Source organism: Salmo trutta, chromosome 37 (genome assembly GCF_901001165.1).
Source record: "Salmo trutta chromosome 37, fSalTru1.1, whole genome shotgun sequence".
Taxonomy (NCBI): domain Eukaryota; kingdom Metazoa; phylum Chordata; class Actinopteri; order Salmoniformes; family Salmonidae; genus Salmo; species Salmo trutta.
This window is the reverse complement of record NC_042993.1, coordinates 17,510,978-17,532,543: the sequence shown is the minus strand read 5'-3', so window position 1 is coordinate 17,532,543 and position 21,566 is coordinate 17,510,978. Positions and strand designations below refer to the sequence as shown.

The following is a 21,566-nucleotide window of genomic DNA, read 5'->3' as shown; positions in this document are numbered from 1 at the left end:
AATCAACAAACACACTTCCGTCAAATAAGGGCGGATATTGGCCTCAACATCCGGTAGGTGAGGTCACACGTAAACACATGGCCGTACGAATCATTTTAGCGTGTTACATTTTTGGTGGAAGAAGTATAGCGCTTTATACACATTCACGCAATGAAAGTTAAAGTTCTCTCCAGGAATCCGGACGACTATGTCCGTGAGACGAAGTTGGATATCCAGCGTGGTAAGTGCAGATAGTTAGCCAGCTAGTGCACATTAGCTAACACAGTTCAATCCACTGTAGAGAGCTATAGTTAGCTCAATCAGCACTAGCAAAACAACTTCTTCTAACAGTGTATGTAACCTACAGTACCAAGAAATTACGACCCGTCCCTCCATCCGTTCGAGGTGCCAAGAGAATACACCCGTGCCCTGAATGCCACCAAGCTGGAGCGCGTGTTCGCCAAGCCGTTCCTGGCTTCTCTGGACGGCCACAGGGATGGGGTGAACTGCATGGCCAAGCACCCCAAGAGCCTCTCCACAATGCTGTCCGGCTCCTGCGACGGAGAGGTAGTTAACTAGCTAACTGTACTTAGAGTTAGCAATGGCCTGGTTAAATATGAGTTGATTACAAATCCAATAATTATAGGCTACATGTCTAACTATGGAATGGTCAAACATATATGATGACAAGTCTGTGCATTGAGACGATGCATCTAAATGACCAGTTTATACTATAAGACTAACTGATTTGTTTCTCAGCTGAAGGTGTGGAATCTAACCAAACGGGAGTGTGTTCGTACACTCCAGGCCCATGAAGGCTTTGTCAGGGGGATGGTCGTCCGCTTCTGTGGCACCTCCTTCTTTACGGTATGGTATCTGTTTCACTATCCAGGGTTGTATTCACTAGGGCACACTGTCACTCAACGTTGTGCAATGGACAAATTCACATAGTACACCCCCCCCCCCCCCCCATTCTGGCTTCCATTTCCTGTCTAGTGAATACTAACCAGACCAGGGGTGTGTTCATTAGTGGGATTCCGTTGCAAAACGTTTGGTCTGTTGCAACGGAAACTGTTTACCGTTTACTCGAGGTACCAAACGGAAGTAAACAGATTGAAACTGTGAGGGACCTATCTGAATTGCTCTAATAGAAACTCTTGTTTTTGTTGCAAAATGTTTTCCATTTGGAGTAAACAGTTTCCATTGCAAAATGTTTTACAACCGACTAAATTAATACACCCCTGGGTTTATCTCACAGAATGGTTGCCCTGTGCTGAATTGCAGTCTTGTGACACAACTTCATTATGAATCAACCTCAAACCTCTGTGAAAGTAAACATGCTTGTGTTTCTGAAAAACAGGTTGGTGATGACAAGACTATAAAACAGTGGAAGATGGAGACTCCTGGCTACGGAGAGGAAGAGGAACCTCTCAATACTATTCTTGGAAAGGTATGGAGGAGGAGGAGCTGTCTCTGTAATTATTCTGCTCAATTAATATCTCAGAGTGTATCTCTGGCCAAACCTATCTAAATTCTTTAAGAAACACTGTAAAATGTGCATACCATGGAGTGGACCCATCATTAAAGATTGTGGCTTTAACCTCTCTTGGGGAGGTGGGATGCTAGCGCTAGCGTCCCACCCACAGTTCACACTATTCAACAGCCAGTGAAAAATCAGCGCCAAATTCAAAACCACAAAATGTCATAATTCAAAGTTCTCAAACATACAACTATTTTACACCATTTTAAAGATACGTCTCCTTAATGTAACCACGTTGTCCGATTTCAAAAAGGCTTTACGGCGAAAGCATAAAGTTAGATTATGTTAGGACAATTCCAACACAAGAAAAACCACACAGCCATTTTCCTAGCAAGGACAGGCGTCACAAAAACTAGCTAAAATTATGCACTAACCTTTGACGATCTTCATCAGATGACACTCCTAGGATATCATGTTACACAATACATGCATTATTTGTTCGATCAAGTTGATATTTGTATCCAAAAACAGCATTTTACATTGGCGCGTGATGTTCAGAAAATATTTTGCCTCCAATACTGCCGGTGAATCAGCACAACAATTTACAAAAATACTCATCATAAACGTTGATAAAATATTAAACTGTTATTCAAAGAATTATAGATGAACATCTCCTTTATGCAACCGCTGTGACAGATTTCAAAAAAGCTTCACGGGGAAAGCACACGTTGCAATAATCTGAGTACTGCGCTCAGAAAAAGACATCAAGCAATACAGATATCCGCCATTTTGGAGTCATCTAAAATCATAAATAGCATTAGAAATATTCGCTTACCTTTGATCTTCATCAGAAGGCACTTCCAGGAATCCCAGGTCCACAATAAATGTTGTTTTGTTCGATAAAGTCCATAATTTATGTCCAAATATCTCCTTGTTGTTTGCGCGTTCAGTAAGCTACTCCAAGTGTAGGAAGCGCGGCCAAAATGTCACGACGAAAAGTCAAAAAGAGTTATATTTACGTTCGTTCAAACATGTCAAACGTTGTATAGCATCAATCTTTAGGGCCTTTTTAACTTAGAACTTCAATAATATTCCAACCGGACGATTTCAATGTCTTGAAAAACGTTTTGGAACACAGCTACCCCTCGTGAATGCGCGCCAATGAACTCATGTGCTTTCCTGAGTCAACAACTTCCAACTTCCTTTGTTCGCTCTCTGTTCACCATAGACGCCTCAAACAACTTTTTAAAGACTGTTGACATCTAGTGGAAGCCTTAGGAAGTGCAAAATGAACCCTAAGTCACTGTGTGTTAGATTGGCAATGACTTGAAAAGACTACAAGAACCAGATTTCCCACTTCCTGGTTAGATTTTTCTCAGGTTTTTGCCTACCATATGAGATCTGTTATACTCACAGACATCATTGAAACAGTTTTAGAAACTTCAAAGTGTTTTCTATCCAAATCTACTAATAATATGCATATTCTAGTTCCTGGGCCCGAGTAGTAGGCCGTTTAATTTGGGTACGTTTTTCATCCGGCCGTGAAAATACTGCCCCCTACCCAAGAGAGGTTAACCTCTACGGGCTAGGGGGCAGCATTGAGAATTTTGGAAAAAATATGTGCCCATTTTTAACTGCCTCCTACACCTACCCAGTAACTAGAATATGCATATACTTATTATATATGGATAGAAAACACCCTAAAGTTTCTAAAACTGTTTGAATGGTGTCTGTGAGTATAACAGAACTCATTTGGCAGGCAAAACCCTGAGACAGATTCTGACAGGAAGTGGATACCTGATGTGTTGAATTGACTTTGAGCCTATGCCATTGAAAAACAAAGGGGCTGAGGAATATTTTGGCACTTCCTATTGCTTCCACAAGATGTCACCAGCCTTTACAAAGTGTTTTGAGTCTTCTACAGTGAGATCTGACCGAATAAGAGCCATGGAACGTGATGGCCCATTAGACACCTGGCGCGCAAGTTGATGGTGGGTACTCTCATTCCGAAACGTTTTAAAAGAGAACCCAATGGTCCGCCTTGAATTTTATTCATGTTCTGGTTAAAAAAGGCCCTAATGATTTATGCGATACAACGTTTGACATGTTTGAACGAACGTAAATATATTTTTTCCGTTCGTGATGTGAAGTCCGGCTGGCTTAGATCATGTGCTAACAACACGGAGGTTTTGGGACATAAATGATGAGCTTTTTTGAACAAAACTACATTCGTTATGGACCTGGGATTCTTTGGAAGTGACATCTGATGAAGAAAATCAAAGGTAATGGATTATTTACATAGTATTTTCGATTTTAGATCTCTCCAACATGGCGGTTAGTCTGTATCGCAATGCGTATTTTTCTGGGCGCAGTGCTCAGATTATTGCAAAGTGTGATTTCCCAGTAAGGTTAATTTTAAATCTGGCAAGTCCATTGCGTTCAAGAGATGTAAATCTATAATTCTTTGAATGACAATATAATATTTTACCAATGTTTTCTAATATTAATTAATTATTTTGTTGTGATGACTTGACTGCCGGTATTGGAGGGAAACGATTTCCTGAACATCAACGCCATAGTAAAACACTGTTTTTAGATATAAATATGAACTTGATAGAACTAAAAATGCATGCATTGTCTAACATAATGTCCTAGGAGTGTCATCTGATGGAGATTGTAAAAGGTTAGTGCATAATTTTAGCTGATTTTATGGTTTTGGTGACGCCTGTCTTTGAATTGACAATACACTACACACAGCTATTGTCAATGTACTCTCCTAACATAACCTAACTTTATGCTTTCGCCGTAAAACCTTTTTGAAATCGGAAAACGTGGTTAGATTAAGGAGATGTTTATCTTTCAAAGGGTGCCAGATAGTTGTATGTTTGAAAAACTTGAATTTTGACATTTATTTGGTTTCAAATTTGCCGCTCTTGAAATGCACCTGCTGTTGATAGCGTGCCACCTGTGGCGCACCCTAACGTCCCACATAGCCCAAAGAAGTTAAGCCCATGATAAGATTTATGGGTTTGGAGATATTCCCTACAGTCAGGGTGATGATGATGATGGTTGTTGTAATGTATTCCCTCTAGTCTGTGATGATGATTGAGGATGTTTGTTCCTTCCAGTCTGTGTTCACCTGCATCGACCACCACCAGAAGGAGGGTGTGTTTGTGACGTGTGGCCAGCAGGTGGATATCTGGGATGAGCAGCGCAGCAGCCCCATCCGCTCCTTCTCCTGGGGCGTGGACAGTTTCAGCTGCGTCCGCTTCAACCCTGTAGAGGTAATCAACCCTTTCCCTGTGTGGATTGTAGCAGAAAGTGTCTGAGTATGATTGCTGATCTAGGATCAGGTCCTCCATGTCCATATCATCTTGTTAATTATAATCTGAAAGGCAAAACTGGTCCTAGATTAGCACTTCTGCTCTGAGACTCTTGGTGAATACGGGCCCTGACGTTGCTATAGCACAGACAGAAGGCGTAACCCAGACACGTCACAGAGGCTATAAAGCTGAAGTATCCGTTTAGAATGTTTTCTCACCACCAACATGTATAGTAGTGAGAGGAAGTCCAGTCGCGGGTGGTGGGAGAGGGTGGAACTAGGTGAAACTGGGCCGACATTCAGCAAATTCTCATTGTTGGAACAATACATTTTTCTGTTCCCAAAACTAGAATCTGTTACGAACACAGTGTACTAATATTTATAGACTTGACGCTTTGCCAAACTGGGGAAAAAATGCGTTGTTTAGAAGGAGTGCAAGGTCAAATTGAGTTTGTGCGCACACACTTCACAGAGGAGGCGTTCCCTAACGGAAATATGCAAATACATGCTACAACGCGCCAATAGGATCTTGCTAGCTCGTGCTTGGCTTTGCCTACCTCCTTGCTTGTTTTGCCCACTATGCTTTGTTTGCTCAAACTGTATATGACACAGATGAGCTATCTTGTGTTAGATATCTTTGGCTATAGCCTCCATACACCAGAATAATGGAGGCTATACCCAAATCAGGACTATGTAGGTCAAAGGTTGTATAAAACACAGAATTGTATGATTAAAAAAATATATATTCAGTTGACCTTCCTGCTTTTCTCCTCAGACTGAACTTCTAGCAAGTTGTGCCTCTGACAGAAGTATTGTGCTGTATGACATGAGGGAAGCGACACCTCTTAAAAAGGTACATTTCTACGTTTGCATCCCAAATGACACTCTATTTAGTGCACTACCATTTGACGAGGGCTCGTAGGGTGCTGTTTAGGATGCCACCCATTAGAACTGCACAAGTAATCAAATTGTAATCGAAATTGACATGCGCAATATCCATATCGCAAGAGGCTGCAATATTTTGAAATGCCACTTAGCCACCCGTCTGTAACGCCTGTTTTTAAAACCGTTTGATATATTCCTCTAGTTGACAGAGTTGGCCTTCTCTCCTCTTTTGGCCGCTTCCCAATCCTACACACACACACAAAGCCCCGGCACCTGTCACTCAAGCAGGCAGTTCCTCGTGCTCCAGATTCACGGCATGCATTGACCAAACTGCATGCAGTCAACAGATTTCCACTTTGCTTCTTAATATAAATGCACCTGTTTTCTTTATTATACTATTAGTTTGTGTAACTTGCTCTCTGCAAAACACTAGTTAGCTGAAAATGTGCCAATTTTTTTTTTAGCTAGCTAATTCCACTGAGTGCAAATCTTACTAGCGATCATTTGCTGTAATATTGGACAGTACCAATGGTGGAGTATATCATCGTTTGTGAAATGGCTTGTTCGTAATCAGAGAGGAAAAGGCTAATAATATTGTAAAATCTTTGTCTGAATGTACCTATCTATTTAAATCTAATTAGGGTCCCATTTAATTTATTTAACCAGGTAAGTTGACTGAACACATTCTCATTTACAGCAATGACCTGGGGAATAGCTACAGGGGAGAGGAAGTAACCATTTTTAGGTAGCCAGATTAGGAATTCAGGACACCAGGGTTAACACCCCTACTCTTATGATAAGTGCCATGGAATCTTTAGTGACCACAGAGAGTCAGGTCAGAGGCAAGGCAGCAGTGGGATGCAGGGTGGTATGCTGCTGGCCATGGGAAACGCTGAGCAGTTCTTACTCTGTCACAACCATCTCCTCCCTTACCTTTTCCTCGTTGTCATGCCAAACAAACTGCATTCCAAGTAGCCACTGTATTCCAACCATAACATTTGAATGATCATTCTATTTCTATGATTCCAACAGTATAACCAAATGCTTTGATGTAAAATCGCAATCTCAATATTTGGTAGAAAAATTGCAAATATAATTTTTTGCCCATATCGTCCGGCCCTACTGCCCATGACTCTGCCCTTTACTAAACCCATTTCCCATTCCATGCTGTCCTCTCATTACTGGAATGTGTCTAATGGTTAGTGTATTGAAGTATGAATGTGTGATTTCCAATACAGGTAATCATGAATATGAGGAGCAACACTTTGTGCTGGAATCCCATGGAAGCTTATAACTTCACCTGCTCTAATGAAGATTACAAGTGAGTGATGCAATTCAACATGATGTGTTGAGTTTACATGTTCACTACATCACATAGGCCTCATTCATTCCTGGAGAGAAGTTTGTGTATTTTCGATGCTAATAATGCTTTTGTTCATGCAATTGTTTGGGGGGGGGTCATTGAATTATTATTTCTAATGTACATTTACACTTATTTTACAATAACAGCATGTCTCACGAGTATTTGTATTTACTGGCCTTGCACCATGCATGAGAGAAGCATGGTGGTGTGTGTTTAACATCTCATCCTTGTATTTATTAACCAACAGTATGCGTTTCCTCCCCCTACAGTCTGTATACATATGATATGAGGTACCTGGACAAGCCTTTCACCGTCCACATGGACCATGTCTCAGCCGTGCTGGATGTGGACTACTCTCCAACTGGCAAGGAGTTTGTCTCGGCCAGCTTTGACAAGACCATCCGCATCTTCCCCAAAGACAGTGGCCACAGCAGGTTAGTGGTGCCGGGGGTTCAGACACTGGGTTCCAGCAGATTGCTGCCTACTCCAGGGTTGTTGTTCTGAATCCTACTTCTCCGTTTGTGTGTTTATCATCACCTTTGATGAATTTATTTTTGTACAGCAACATTGTGTTCATTGTGTGTGCGTCAGCAACATTGTGTTTTGTGTGTGTGTGTGTGTGTGACTTCACAGGGAGGTGTACCACACCAAGCGCATGCAGCACGTCATCTCCATAAAGTGGTCATCAGACAACAAGTACATCCTGAGTGCTTCAGATGAGATGAACATCAGACTGTGGAAGGCCAACGCTGCTGAGAAGTTGGGATTGGTGAGACAGACAGTCCTCTTCCTCTCCTTTAGAAGTAGTGTACTCTCGTCCTGTAACCTGCAGGTGTCGGGTATCAAAAGTAATGTCATGAAAGAAAGATGAATCCCAGATACATTTTTCGTGCTTACCAATAACTGATAGGCCCATATGCTAATATTCTGATGCATTTGTTGGAGCTCTGATTTTGGCCTTCCGTTTTGCGAGTTTGCTGGATTCCTCAACCTGCCATGGCCTGATGCCCACCATGGTACGCGCCGCATGGTGAGAGAGAGGCCAAGGTGCCAGCAGCAACAGCAGTGGCACTGCCAAGGGCTCTGATGGATGCTGACTGACTTGGAACAGAATCACCTTCAATAAGTACAATGGACCAATAGGGACATCAGAGCAGGGTTAGTGACAGACTGGAGCTTTTTGGAACTCTTGATTACCAATAGACAAAGTCTGACCAGTCAGTCAGTGTGGGAAATGTGGCACTATAGAGTGGATTTAAAGGGATAGTTCACTAAAATGTATGTATGGGCAAATAGTGACTTTAATTACTTAGAGGTGTTACAGCAGGCTAACGTTAGCATCGCCCATCCCAAATATTGGAATTTCTTTTTGCCCACTTTGGCATTTATATCTGTTTTGCTTTCTTAAAACTCTTACTCCATATGTTCAAGGCATTATTTACACATTACGCTAAACAGAACCTTACATTTCAGGTATCTTAAACAGATTCTTACACAGTCTAGCCTTTCTCCTTTCTCATCTGATGCCAAAAGCAGCATTTAGCCTACAAGGATGAATTGCAAGGGAGATGAATGGACGTTTTTCGGTGCCATCTCCAATATCCATCCCCCTTCTGCTTCACTCTTCCGCATTTCCTTAATGCAGCATAACACTGGAGAATTGGGAAACTTTTGGCACTTGTTTTACTGTCAGTGTATAAGAGGTGATTTATTCTGTAGCTTTGCACTTAAACAGATCAGACGAGCCCAGCTGCTATCAGCAGTTTGAATAGGCCCAATCACTTAAAGAACGGCCACTCTGGAAATAATGAAGCATTAACAATCAAGTTGGACTGGAAGAGTCTTTAATTTAAAAAAAATGCTGAATCAAGGTGGTCTGTCAGATCTCAGGAAGAGTGGAAGTCTTCAGCCTGTTTGTTGCAACTGCAGTGTCTCTCTGGTTTTTGGCTTTTGATGCCTTTCTATGAGATTACCTTTGACCTCACTGTGACCTATACAGGGGTCATTCGTTTTTGTCCCGTGATCCTATTTTTCATGTTACTTGGAGTAACATTGACCTTTGACATATTGTAAATTCACCTTTTGAAATCACACACATTACTGTACGTATCACACATTCTCATGACAGTCATGAGAAGCATGACTATATAGCCTATACATACAGTGAGCTCAAAGTATTGGGCAGTAATACATTTTTGGCTTTGTACGCCAACACTTTTCACTCCATATCAGGTGAACCGTTTAGAAATGACTGCACTTTTTGTACATAGTCCCCCCCATTTTACAAGGACCAAAAGTATTGGTACAAATTCACTTATGTGTATGAAAGTAGTGAAAAGTTGAGTATCTGGTCCCGTATATCAAGCTTGTGACTCGGCAAACTTGTTGGATGCTTTTGCTGTTTGTTTTGGTTGTTTCAGATTTATTTTGTACTCAATAGAAATTAATGGTAAATAAGTTATGTCATATTGGAGTCACTTTTATTGTAAATAAGCATAAAATGTTTCTAAATACTTCTACGTTACTGTGGATGCTACCATGGCCAAAACACACAGCTACCATGGCCAAAACACACAGCTACCATGGCCAAAACACACAGCTACCATGGCCAAAACACACAGCAAATGCATCCAACAATTTTGTTGAGTCACAGGTTTAATGTAACCATTGCGTGCTAGGAATATGGGACCAAATACTAAACTTTTGACTACTTTAATACACATATAAGTGAATTTGCCCTAATACTTTTGGTCCCCTAAATGGGTGCTGTAATCTCTAAACGGTTCACCAGATATGGATGAAAATACCCTCAAATTTAAAGCTGACAGTCTGCACTTTAACCTCAGTCATTGTATCATTTCAAAACCAAAATGCTGGAGTACAGAGCCAAAACAACACATTTGTCACTGTCCCAATACTTTTGGAGCTCACTGTATCTCTGTATACACGGCTCATACAGCTACATAACACCTTAAGCCTGCTACTCATTTTCTATTGAAAGAGCGTGGAGGCCATAGAGAACTCTGCAGAGTCAGTCAGTGTTGCTCTGCTCCTTTTTCACTGTAAATGTTAAGGTTTTCATAAATAACATTTAACAGGTTGTTGGCCTGGTCTAAGGGAAGCAGTGTACCTCAACATCAGCAGCAGCTATTAGCTAATCTCCTATCAAATTGAATTGATTATAATTAGAATAAAAGCCTTGGAAGAGTGGCCACTTAGAGATCCTCGGAAACTACGGCCGGAGAGAGTGAGAGACGCTCCAGATTTTTATGAGGGAGAGGAAGGGTGTGTTGAACGGTTGTCTATAGCCTGCTCTCAGACCATTCATTCAGATTGGAATGTGAAGGTTGTTGATGTACTACTTACTGTACTAGGACTGGTCGTTAGGCTGTTAGTCGACCAATATTGTTTTAGTTGAGCAGTAGTAAATATACCGTACCAGTCTCAAGTTTTGACACCTACTCATTTAAGGGTTTTTCTTTGTTTTACTATTTTCTACATTGTAGAATAGTAGTGAAGACAAAACTATGAAATAACCCACATGGATTCATGTATTAACCAAAAAAGTGTTAAAGAAATCAAAATATATTTGAGATTCTTCAAAGTAGCCACCATTTACCTTGCTTTCCACACTCATTCTCTCAAACAGGTAGTCACGTGGAATGCATCTCAATTAACTTTTAACAAGGCAAACCTGTTACTTTGTGGAATTTACCTCTGTCACAGAGGATAAGGTCATTAGAGTAACTGCCCCTCAGATTTCAGCCCAAATAAATGTTAAACAGAGTTCAAGTAACAGACGCATCTCAACATCAACTGTTGAGATGCAGAATGCTGTGGTAGCCATGCTGGTTAAGTGTGCCTTGAATTCTAAATAGATCACTGACAGTGTCACTAACAAAGCACCATCACACCACCTCCATGCTTCACGGTGGGAACCACACATGCAGAGATCATCCGTTCACCTACTCTGCATCTCACAAATACACGGCGGTTGGAAACAAAAATCTCAAATTTGGACTCATCAGACCAAAGGACAGATTTCCACCGGTCTAATGTCCATTGCTCGTGTTTCTTGGCCCAAGCAAGTCTCTTCTTATTATTGGTGTCCTTTTAGTAGTGGTTTCTTTGCAGCAAATCGACCATGAAGGCCTGATTCATGCAGTCTCCTCTGAACAGCTGATGTTGTGTTATTATTCCAGTCTTTTACCGTTCTCATTGTCGGAGTGGACACATTGTTTGCGGCGCGCACAACCTAGGCTACACTTGTGAGAAACAAGTTTTGGTTTATTTCATTCCATTTACGAGTTTTGTCAATTTAGTCATTGTCTTGTTTGGAGTTCTCCTGTCAATATTGAGTAAGGACGTGCAACTGATTTACGCATTGAAGTTGGCCTATAGGCTACCTGACCTGCTCGCAAATGTAGGCATATAAATGTGCCCATTTGGGGATCTGATAGTATTTCTGATTGGCTTAATGCACCACCGCAAGCTGTGGAGCTTCTCAGTAATCTTTTCTTCACCTCAACAGCAAGCAAACGAAGTCTGTTTTTACATCCATTGAGAATGACAATAATTCCTCAATGCATTTGAAAAATCTTTTGAGCTCTCTCCCTTTCAATAACCACTCAGCGTGAAGGGAAAAAATGTCTTGCTCTGATCTAGTGGAAACGTCATAAAATAGGCCTACCTGATTACTTCTATCCATTGCGGCTTTATAGGATATTTTTACATAGTTGGTAATAGAAGTTACCTTTTAGGTTTAAAATGTTCATTTAGATTTGCATTACATTTTGATTAACTAAATAACAATGATTTTGAGATACGAAAACATTATAAATGAAATGAAACTGTTCCACAAAAATGTGCCTATGAAAACCATAACTGGATCACAGATCAGATCGGTAGAAATGGTAAGATAAATTGCTATTCCACATGAAAGTTTTCCGACTTCTCGTATAGCCTATTACTGGCAACTTCAGGAGAGTAACTGCAGAATCTGCGAAAGCCAGTAGGAACGGGAGGAAGATAGTCGGGACAGGTTTTTTTCCCCCTTCTGGTTATCCTGATCTCTGGCTCCCTCTTGAGTATTTTTTAAAATCTTATTTCATCAAACAGTGAGCTTAAAGCATCAGACAAGCTCAATGCATATATAGTTTATTTTATTCAAACGCATAGGGTGTGTCTATATATGGAAAAAGCCCTATAATATAGATAATAGTGAATATTTTACCGTCTTATAACTAAACATTGGGCCTATCGTTCAGTCATAATATCCAAGACACAAAGATGAGCGAGCAGTAGTAGTGTTAAAGATAACTGTCTATCCAAAGCTGAACATTTTCAACCCTGCTTTTCCCCCATGGTTCAACGTCCCAGGGGACATAGTCATACAGTTAAACCATTTTATTTAGATTTCAGTTTTCTCATGAAAATGTTGTCATTATGGACTGGTAATTAATTAGTGTATACTGATAAATGAGGCTCCAAGTAGACCTCAGTAGTAGATTGAAATCTCTTTGTTCTTTATTTTCTCTCCCTTTCTCTTTTTTCTCTCTCCTTCCTACCTACTATTTATTTTTTTCTCTGTCACCCCCCCCCCCCCCCCCCCCCCGTGGTCTAGCTGGCTCCTAGGGAAAAGTCAGCTGTGAACTACAGCCAGAAGCTGAAGGAGAAGTTCCAGCACCACCCTCAGATCCGCCGCATCTCGCGCCACCGCCACCTGCCCAAGTCCATCTACAGCCAGAGCAAGGAGCTGCGTGTCATGAAGGAGGCTCGCCGCAGGAAGTATGGGCTCCTCCTTTACCCATGCCACTACTGTCTGCCCTACAGTGGCTTTCTGTTCTCAACTCTATCCTCAATACTCTTGTTTTTAACAGTCAAACCACAGAAGTCTATAAATTACAGTATGTATATCAGTAGAATTGGCTTCTTGGTGAAGTTCTTGGTAAGGTTAGTGTTGTTTTGGACCTTATTTGTCTGTGTTGATGGGAGGAGGTTTTCGGGTGGTTGACCTGGTCTGTGGCCTCACCACAAAGGAAACTGTCCATCTCTGTTAACACAGTAGGTTCAGAACTACCCTGGCCTCTGTCCAACTATGGCAGAAGTTCCATGAAGTGGTTGAGGCCGTAGCTGGCTGCCAGAATAGGTCTGACTGCCCTACCAAGGCACACTTACCCTAATGGGTGACAGGATGGTCCCTCATGGCTGGGTCATAATGGAATTTTTGCTCATTTACACTAAAGTCTCTAAGGGGAAGTGATGGTGCCATCATGACCAATTGATGATTAATCAAATATGAGCCGGTGTTGATTTTTGGTCCTGAAACATAGTAACACATTATTGTAATATGTCATCCACGTGTACCTAGGAGCTGTGACTGAAGGCAGTGTAGCCTACATGCTCTTTGTGTATTTTTCAGATGTCATTATTAGTGTATTCTACATTATGACGTCAGTCCACCTGCCTGGCACCAACTCCTTTGTGTACTCTGTTAACGTTTCTCTCTCTCTGTGTGGATACTCTCATGAATTTGTTCCTGATGCTTGAGTTATTCATTGCTGCCTCATTGTGTGTCCCAGGGAGAGGAACGTACGCAAGCACAGCAAGCCTGGCTCCATGCCCGTGGTGACGGAGAAAGAGAAACATGTGGTCACCGTGGTGAAATAGGACGCCAGTGACCGTGTGGCGTTGGAGGACTAAAGGACTACTCTGCCTCTACACACACATGGGCCACGTTCAGACACGCACAGCTAGTGTTGCAAAATGTCGGTAAGTTTCCCAAAATTCTCTGGTTTCCAGAAATTCCAGATACTTGGATTTCCTGCTTAGTCCCTCATGGTTCCAGGACACAGGAGGTTGGTGGCACCTTAATTGGGGAGGACAGGCTCACGGGAATAGCTGGAGCAGAATGGTATCAAATACATCATTCATAGTTTCCATGCGTTTGATGTCATTCCATTTGCTCTGTTCTGGCCATTATTATGAGCCGTCCTCCCCTCAGCAGCCTCCTGTGTTCCAGGAATATTCCAAATGGGATTTCTGACAAACCTGGCCACTTGGGAAAGAGACCAGAATTTTGCAACCCTGCAGACAATGTTGTGGATCCCTTCAGTTATATTCATGACATTCTAATGTGCAACGGTCAAAAGGCTCCTGACATTCTAATGTGCAACGGTCAAAAAACCCTCCTGAACACAACCCTATCTAAGACTTGGAAAGGTGGAATGAGTTCTTTCAAAGGCTTATTACAAAAGAGAAATATGGGTGAATATTGTGAAGTTTGTTGACATAAGTGTCCCAGCTGTCATGGTGAAACTTTGTACCACCAGATGATTTCAGAATGCTTTTGTTGGAACAGTAATTTTGGGATGTTAATGTATTGAAATAAGAATACACTAGTAACCGAGAAGAACAACATCTGTCAAATATCACCAGAATGTTTCTGAAATAAACAATCTTAAAAATGTTTGGCCTCCCTACACCACCACATACCTTCAGCTATTGTATGTACTTATTCAGTAACCTTAAAGATTGCATGATGCTAAGGGTTGGTTCTATTGATAGTGTTTTTTGTATTTATTGATACACTGCTAATAAAGATGTGGTATGATATTTTTGGGTCTGATATGAATACTATTGTTTGGTAGGCAAATGCACTGATTCTCATATCGATTCAACTATACATTTTCAACGCTTGTTTATTACATAAAAAGTATACAATTAATATCCAAGGTGCTCAGATTGGCATAATTTCTGTTTTGTTTGGCATATTTTAGTAATATATTTCTGAATTGTTATTTTAATGTGCCTGAGTTCTAGTAACCAAGGAGGTCTGTATTGTAATTGATATACCTACAGTTGAAGTCGGAAGTTTACTTACACTTAGGTTGGAGTCATTAAAACTCATTTTTCAACCACTCCACAAATTTCTTGTTAACAAACTATAGTTTTGGCAAGTTGGTTAGGACATCTACTTTGTGCTTGTAATTTTTTCAACCAATTGTTTAGTCAGATTATTATTATTATTTTATTTATAATTCACTGTATCACAATTCCAGTGGGTCAGAAGTTTACATACACTAAGTTGACTGTGCCTTTAAACAGCTTGGAAAATTTGAGAAAATGCTTGACATCATGGGAAAATCAAAAGAAATCAGCCTAGACCTCAGAAAAAGAATTGTAGACCAAGTCTGGTTCATCCTTGGGAGCAATTTCCAAACGCCTGAAGGTACCACGTTCATTTGTACAAACAATAGTGCGCAAGTATAAACACCAGGGGGAGGCTTGCAAGCCGAAGAACACCATCCCAGCTGTGAAGCACGTATTTCACAAAATAGGTAGGAAAATTATGTGGCTATATTGAACGCAACATCTCAAGACATCAGTCAGGAAGTTAAAGCTTGGTCGCAAATGGGTCTTCCAAATGGTCAATGACCCTTCCAAAGTTGTGGCAAAATGGCTTAAGGACAACAAAGTCAAGGTATTGGAGTGGCCATCACAAAGCCCTGACCTCAATCCTATAGTTAATTTGTGGGCAAAACTGAAAAAGCGTGTGCGAGCAAGGAGACCTACAAACCTGACTCCGGTACACCATCTCTGTCAGGAGGAATGGGCCAAAATTCACCCAACTTATTGTGGGAAGCTTGTGGAAGGCTACCCAAAACGTTTGACCCAAGTTAAACAATTTAAAGGCAATGCTACCAAATACTAATTGAGTGTATGTAAACTTCTGACCCACTGGGAATGTGATGAAAGAAATAATAGCTGAAATAAATCATTCTCTCTAGTATTCTGACATTTCACATTCTTAAAATAAAGTGGTGATCCTAACTGAATTTTTACTAGGATTAAATGTCAGGAATTGTGAAAAACTGAGTTGAAATAAGTTTAGCTAAGGTGTATGTAAACTTCCGACTTCAACTGTATGTTGCAGGGCCGTCAAACACAAAATTAGACTGACTTTTACCAATGTTTTTGGGTTCATTTTTTTTACCAAGGATTTTTTTAGCATTGTGACAAGGTGCATGATCTTGTATAGGGGTTACTATAGATGCAGGTTTCGTTGGCTGTGACAAGTGTTAAGTATGCCACCAGAAAGGATCCCCAAAGTTGCCTTCAGGTGGACAACAACTGGAAAGAGCAGGCGAGGCAGGCCAAAAACTACCAAGCGATGGATAGTAGTGGCTGAGCTTGAAGTGATGGGTCTAATGGGATAGCACAAGCTGTGGCCAAAGACAGAGACTGATGGCAGAAAATTGTTGCAGCCTTATGTACCACCCGAGATACAAAGAGGACAAAGTCAGTAGCTATGGTAACAAGTTCAACACACTTTTATCAGTGTTTTGGTGTTTAAAGATTTCTTGGCATTCTGACTCAAAGTGGATGAGCTTGTGTTGTGCTCAGTGTATTGATGCTAATGGACTTAGTCTTTATGAGGTATAGTGTTCTATCCACTTTATCATGGCAGGATTTAGCTATGATGCTTATGCCTTATTTCATAATCCTATCAAACCTGGATCATGAGCACGGTTTGGGAAGGGGGGGTGTTAGGACTGGGCCTTCAGTTGAGGGGTTAGGGCTGGGCCTTCAGTTGAGGGGTTAGGGCTGGGCCTTCAGTTTAGGGGTTAGGACTGGGCCTTCAGTTGAGGGGTTAGGGCTGGGCCTTCAGTTGAGGGGTTAGGGCTGGGCCTTCAGTTGAGGGGTTAGGGCTGGGCCTTCAGTTGAGGGGTTAGGACTGGGCCTTCAGTTGAGGGGTTAGGGCTGGGCCTTCAGTTGAGGGGTTAGGACTGGGCCTTCAGTTGAGGGGTTAGGGCTGGGCCTACAGTTGAGGGGTTAGGACTGGGCCTACAGTTGAGGGGTTAGGGCTGGGCCTTCAGTTGAGGGGTTAGGGCTGGGCCTTCAGTTGAAGGGTTAGGGCTGGGCCTTCAGTTGAGGGGTTAGGGCTGGGCCTTGATGAGGGATTGGGACTGAGCCTTCGGGTGAGGGGTTAGGGCTGGGCCTTGATGAGGGATTGGGACTGAGCCTTCAGGTGAGGAGTTAGGTCTGGACCTCGATGAGGGATTGGGACTGAGCCTTCGGGTGAGGAGTTAGGTCTGGACCTTGGGATGGGGTGAGAGGGGATAAGAGGTGTTTGACATGATGGGACTAAAAAGTTAAGAAGCACTGTCACAAGAAGCAGCTGATAAATCAATGATAGACATGGACTGTGTTGGTGCTAGCTTTTTTCTAGGACAAATGTTATTTATTTGTTATTATTGTACCTGGATGGTTAAAAGTAGTCTAAAGTGTTACCAAATTAGGAATAGGAATGCTGTATAACACAACTTTATTCATACCTCCAGTTGGAGAGGCAATCCTATCGGAAGAGAATTTGTGCTGCTCAACAATATGCTGCTGCACCACACAGCAAACTGGACAGCGACATGGTGTTGAAATGCACATTTCTAGTGTGCCAGTTTTATTGTGTGCTGATGAAGATTTTAACTTTCGCTGTACATTTCACATCACTTTTCTTCCGAAAATGCTCTTCAACAGGCAAATTGTTTTTATAATCTGGTCCAGCTGCAAAGGATTTCCAGTCCGTGTTTTGCAAATGCCTGATGTCAACGAAAATACGTCGACAATCGCCCCTCTCCCCTTCCTTTTTCATGAAGCCACTCGCGCGCAGCTTTGTTCTACGCGTCTCCATCGCTCCGCCTACTCTTCCTATCAGGATTTTTTCATTGCATCCATTTTTGTGCATTTAAGAAATCTCCAAGAATTATAAAACTGGAGGAAAGCGAGAAAGAGAGAGTGTAGGGCAAGGACTCGAAAGAAAAACAAACAAACAAAGACGACGTCTTTATTTCAAAATGCGAGCAAACCCATTCTAAAGGATGACCGCGATGGGTTAGACAGGATTTAACATGATTGCAAAATAAAAGGCAAGAGCTCTATTCTATATTTCTCTACAATCCATCCGTGAATGGAATAGGATAATTGTGTTTGGAATTCTTGTTTCCAGAAGACCGTACATTTTGGTTATAAAACCAAAGGGCCTCTGTCCAGCATCTCCAGTATATGTCTCATAGGCTACTGGAATTGGGGAGTTTGTGTGAGAATTAGGCGATAATTCTGTTGGATAGGTTTCTTGTGTTCCTCACCGATTAATTTCTCTGTATTTATTATGAGCTGTAGCAGCCTGCTATACCAGAACCGCTGAATCCCATTCAGATAAGGTTCGTGTATTGGGTGGAAATTGAGGCTATATAGAAAGCATGTCTGCATTCCTTGTAAATAGGAAATTTGACATATTGTGTCTTATTCTTAAAGCCCAAATATACCGGCATGCGTCAGAATATATGTGAACAATCCAACCGAAATGTCTTGCGTTAGGGTAGCATATGCTAGTGGTTATGATTATGAATACAATAACCACACCAATGGAATATTTCAGCCTTATATTAGAGAGAAGCCATATGATTTTGAAATTAGGCAATTTTTTATTAAAATTAAGTCTATCCATTCTATCACTCAATGTTGGTCTTTTAAAAAAAATATATTTTATTATTATTATTTTTTAGCAATTGTGTGTAGCGATGTCAGCTCCACTCGGGCCCCGGGGCCCAGGCGCTCCCCCGCCGGCTGGAGCCCTACCCGACCTGCCGGACCTCAGCCACCTCACCGAGGATGAGAGGAAGATCATCCTGGGCGTCATGGACCGACAGAAAAAGGAAGATGAGAAGGAACAGTCAATGCTAAAGTAAGCCATTATGATTCGCTATCATTCAAACGTGTGAGAGAGAGAGTGGAGAAAGAGAGAGAGAGAGTGGAGAAAGAGAGAGAGTCATTGTGGGGACATCGCGCGCTGACTGTCAGCTGTGCTCGTGCAGTGAGTGCTGGGTTGGGGTAACCCTGTTGTAACTGGTTGTCGCGAGCTGGAGCAGGTCACATTTCAGGGTTAGGTAGCCTAAGTCCTGCACATGTTGCCTGTTCTAATGGGCTAATCGTTCTGAGTGGAGAGAAGATATATTTATGAACATCATTGCCTCTATAAATAGCTTTTACAATAAGGCAGCATGTTGGCTATGCATTTAGTCTGTTCTCCAAATGAATGTTCGGATAATATGAGCAGGGAGAAGGATATTTGAGTCGACTGAATATGCTTCAGTAGCCTTTGTCTTTCAACAGTTAGCAGTGCATTTGAATCCTAGGCTATTAAGCGGCCTTCTCACTTTGTTGGCTTTGGGTTGGGTTAGCAACGGGCGCCATCTTCGCGTCAAATCATACTACTTCCTTTTCAATCACGTACATATTACAAAACAATGATTAAACAATGGCGTTTGAATAAATAATTAGGTATGTCCTGTATAATGATTTTCAACGTTAGCCTATCTGTCAGTGTTATAAAAACGGAAACGTTCCTTCTCTTGTGTGTGCAGAATCAGATGTCGCTGAGCATTTCAGCACCACGGCGCTGTCCAGTTCGAGGCATAGAGCAGCAGCACAGTCCTATGCCGCTGACGCTCGCGCGTGTAGATGGCTCATTCATTGCTATTCATAGGCTACGCTTTGTGTGCCAAATTATTGACATGCTTTTGACAACGCTTTTAGTGTAATACTAAATATTGAACACAGTTATCGCTATCTTGTCACTTCCTGCAGATATTGTATTATCCTCATGAAACATAACTGGTTGTGTTTCCATAAACTGAAACTTACTTCATTTTTTGTGGAAAAGTCTCAAACGTCCTCTATTTTACTGTGGTTTTGGGATTATATTAAGACTGCTGTATTTTTTTAATCTACTTTCCTCTCCTTAGGTCTTTGGAATTTGAATAGATATGAGGATATATTGTATCACAGGCTGGTTCTGAGGAGTTCCCTCTTGGATCTGCACAGTGGTTCAAGGGTCAACATGCAGGTTTTTCCAAAGAGCCTTTTGGATTCCAGATGTCAGGCCTTTTCTTAGTCCCAAATGGCACACTATTTCCTTTATAATGCATTACTTTAACCTATTGGCCCTGCTCAAAAGTAGTGCACTCTATAGGGAATAGAGTACCATTTGTGATGCACACCTTGTCTGAAGTACCTTCAGAGACTGTGACGTCATGTGTCAGGCTTTCCAGGGGCATTCAAAGCTGATGATTTCCGTCATCGGGTAAATATTAACAGTTGGGTTTGTTCTGATGGGGACTGGGGAGGAAGTCGCCTAGTGGAGCAATACTGTGGTAAATATGACTCACAGACTCCAAGATAATGGATGGCAGGCCACCTCAGTTTGTGGTGCTGCCTGCGTGTGAATCATCCCTGGCTGTTTTTCCCATCGCTGAGTACTTTTTGTATTCCTCTCTCTCTCTCTCTCTCGCTCTCTCACTCTCTCTTTCTCTCTTTCTGTCTCTCTTTCCCTTTCTTTCTCTTGTCTTCTCTCTCTCACGATCTCTCGCCCTCTCTCTGCCGTCTCTCTCTCTCTCGGCGGTAAAGCGATTGTCAGCTTTAGTCCCTCACAGCCATGCAGGCTGCCAGTGATGTCAGAGCCTAGCGTAGCACGACTAACTGAGTGTGTGCAGCAGGGATGCTAGTCTACCTTACAGGTGACATGGTCACTCAGTCACTGTTTCTAAAGTTCATTATTTTCAGACACACAGAGACTGGGGTGTTTTTAAAAAATGTTTTATGAACCTTTATTTAACTAGGCAAGTCAGTTAAGAACAGATTCTTATTTCCAATGACGACCTACCAAAAAGCAAAAGGCTTCCTGCTGGGATGGGGGCTGGGATTAAAAATAAAAAATAAAATATAGGACAAAACACACATCACAAGAAGAGAGACAACACAACACTACATAAAGAGAGACCTAAGACAACAACATAGCAAGGCAGCAACACATGACAACACAGCATGGTAGCAACACAACATGACAACACAGCATGGTAGCAACACAACATGACAACACAGCATGGTAGCAACACAACACCACAACAACATGGTAGCAACACCACACGACAACAACATGGTAGCAACACCACACAACAACAACATGGTAGCAACACAACATGGTACTAACATTATCGGGCACAAAGGGGCAAGAAAGGTAGAGACAACAATACATCACGCAAAGCAGCCACAACTGTCAGTAAGAGTGTCCATGATTGAGTCTTTGAATGAAGAGATGGAGATAAAACTGTCCAGTTTGAGTGTTTGTTGCAGCTCGTTCCAGTCACTAGATGCAGCGAACTGAAAAGAGGAGCGACCCAGGGATGTGTGTGCTTTGGGGACCTTTAAGAGAATGTGACTGAGGATGAGGGCTGCAGTAGGTATCTCACATAGGGGGGATGAGGCCTGAGGGTTTTTTTAATAAATAAGCATCAACCTGTGGGTCTTGCGACGGGTAGAGATGGTGGGCTGGGATGTGGCTAATGCAGAAATATGTATCATTCCATAGTCTTACTAGCACTGATTTTGCAGAGAGTAGTTTTACTTCAAATGATCATGATATGTGGTTGTTTTACCTACAATAGGTGAATGCACTTATTGTAAGTAAGTCCCTCTGGATA

At 41.8% G+C, this 21,566-nt stretch overlaps 2 protein-coding genes across 27 annotated transcripts in view; both read left to right on the top strand.

The window, feature by feature from the left end:
* Window positions 1-54: 54 nt before the first annotated feature.
* Window positions 55-14,643, top strand: dcaf13 (ddb1 and cul4 associated factor 13). Its single transcript, XM_029736353.1, has 11 exons — window positions 55-220; window positions 347-546; window positions 739-846; window positions 1,340-1,429; window positions 4,588-4,743; window positions 5,557-5,634; window positions 6,905-6,987; window positions 7,299-7,463; window positions 7,663-7,798; window positions 12,653-12,816; window positions 13,611-14,643. The coding sequence occupies exons 1-11, from the start codon at window positions 151-153 to the stop codon at window positions 13,696-13,698; spliced, it is 1,338 nt and encodes a 445-aa protein (XP_029592213.1). The 5' UTR covers window positions 55-150; the 3' UTR covers window positions 13,699-14,643.
* Window positions 14,644-17,723: 3,080 nt separating this feature from the next.
* Window positions 17,724-21,566, top strand: part of rims2a (regulating synaptic membrane exocytosis 2a) — a 226,296-nt gene continuing 222,453 nt past the window's right edge. For 14 of the 26 annotated variants that reach the window (XM_029736302.1, XM_029736296.1, XM_029736304.1 and 11 more), the window contains exons 1-2: window positions 17,728-17,954; window positions 18,594-18,772. In XM_029736302.1, the coding sequence (XP_029592162.1) occupies window positions 18,609-18,772 (164 nt within the window). In that variant the 5' untranslated portion in view covers window positions 17,728-17,954; window positions 18,594-18,608. Of the gene's footprint in view, window positions 17,955-18,593; window positions 18,773-21,566 lie in introns of all 26 variants that reach the window. The other 12 variants (XM_029736308.1, XM_029736306.1, XM_029736318.1 and 9 more) reach the window with 4 other exon arrangements.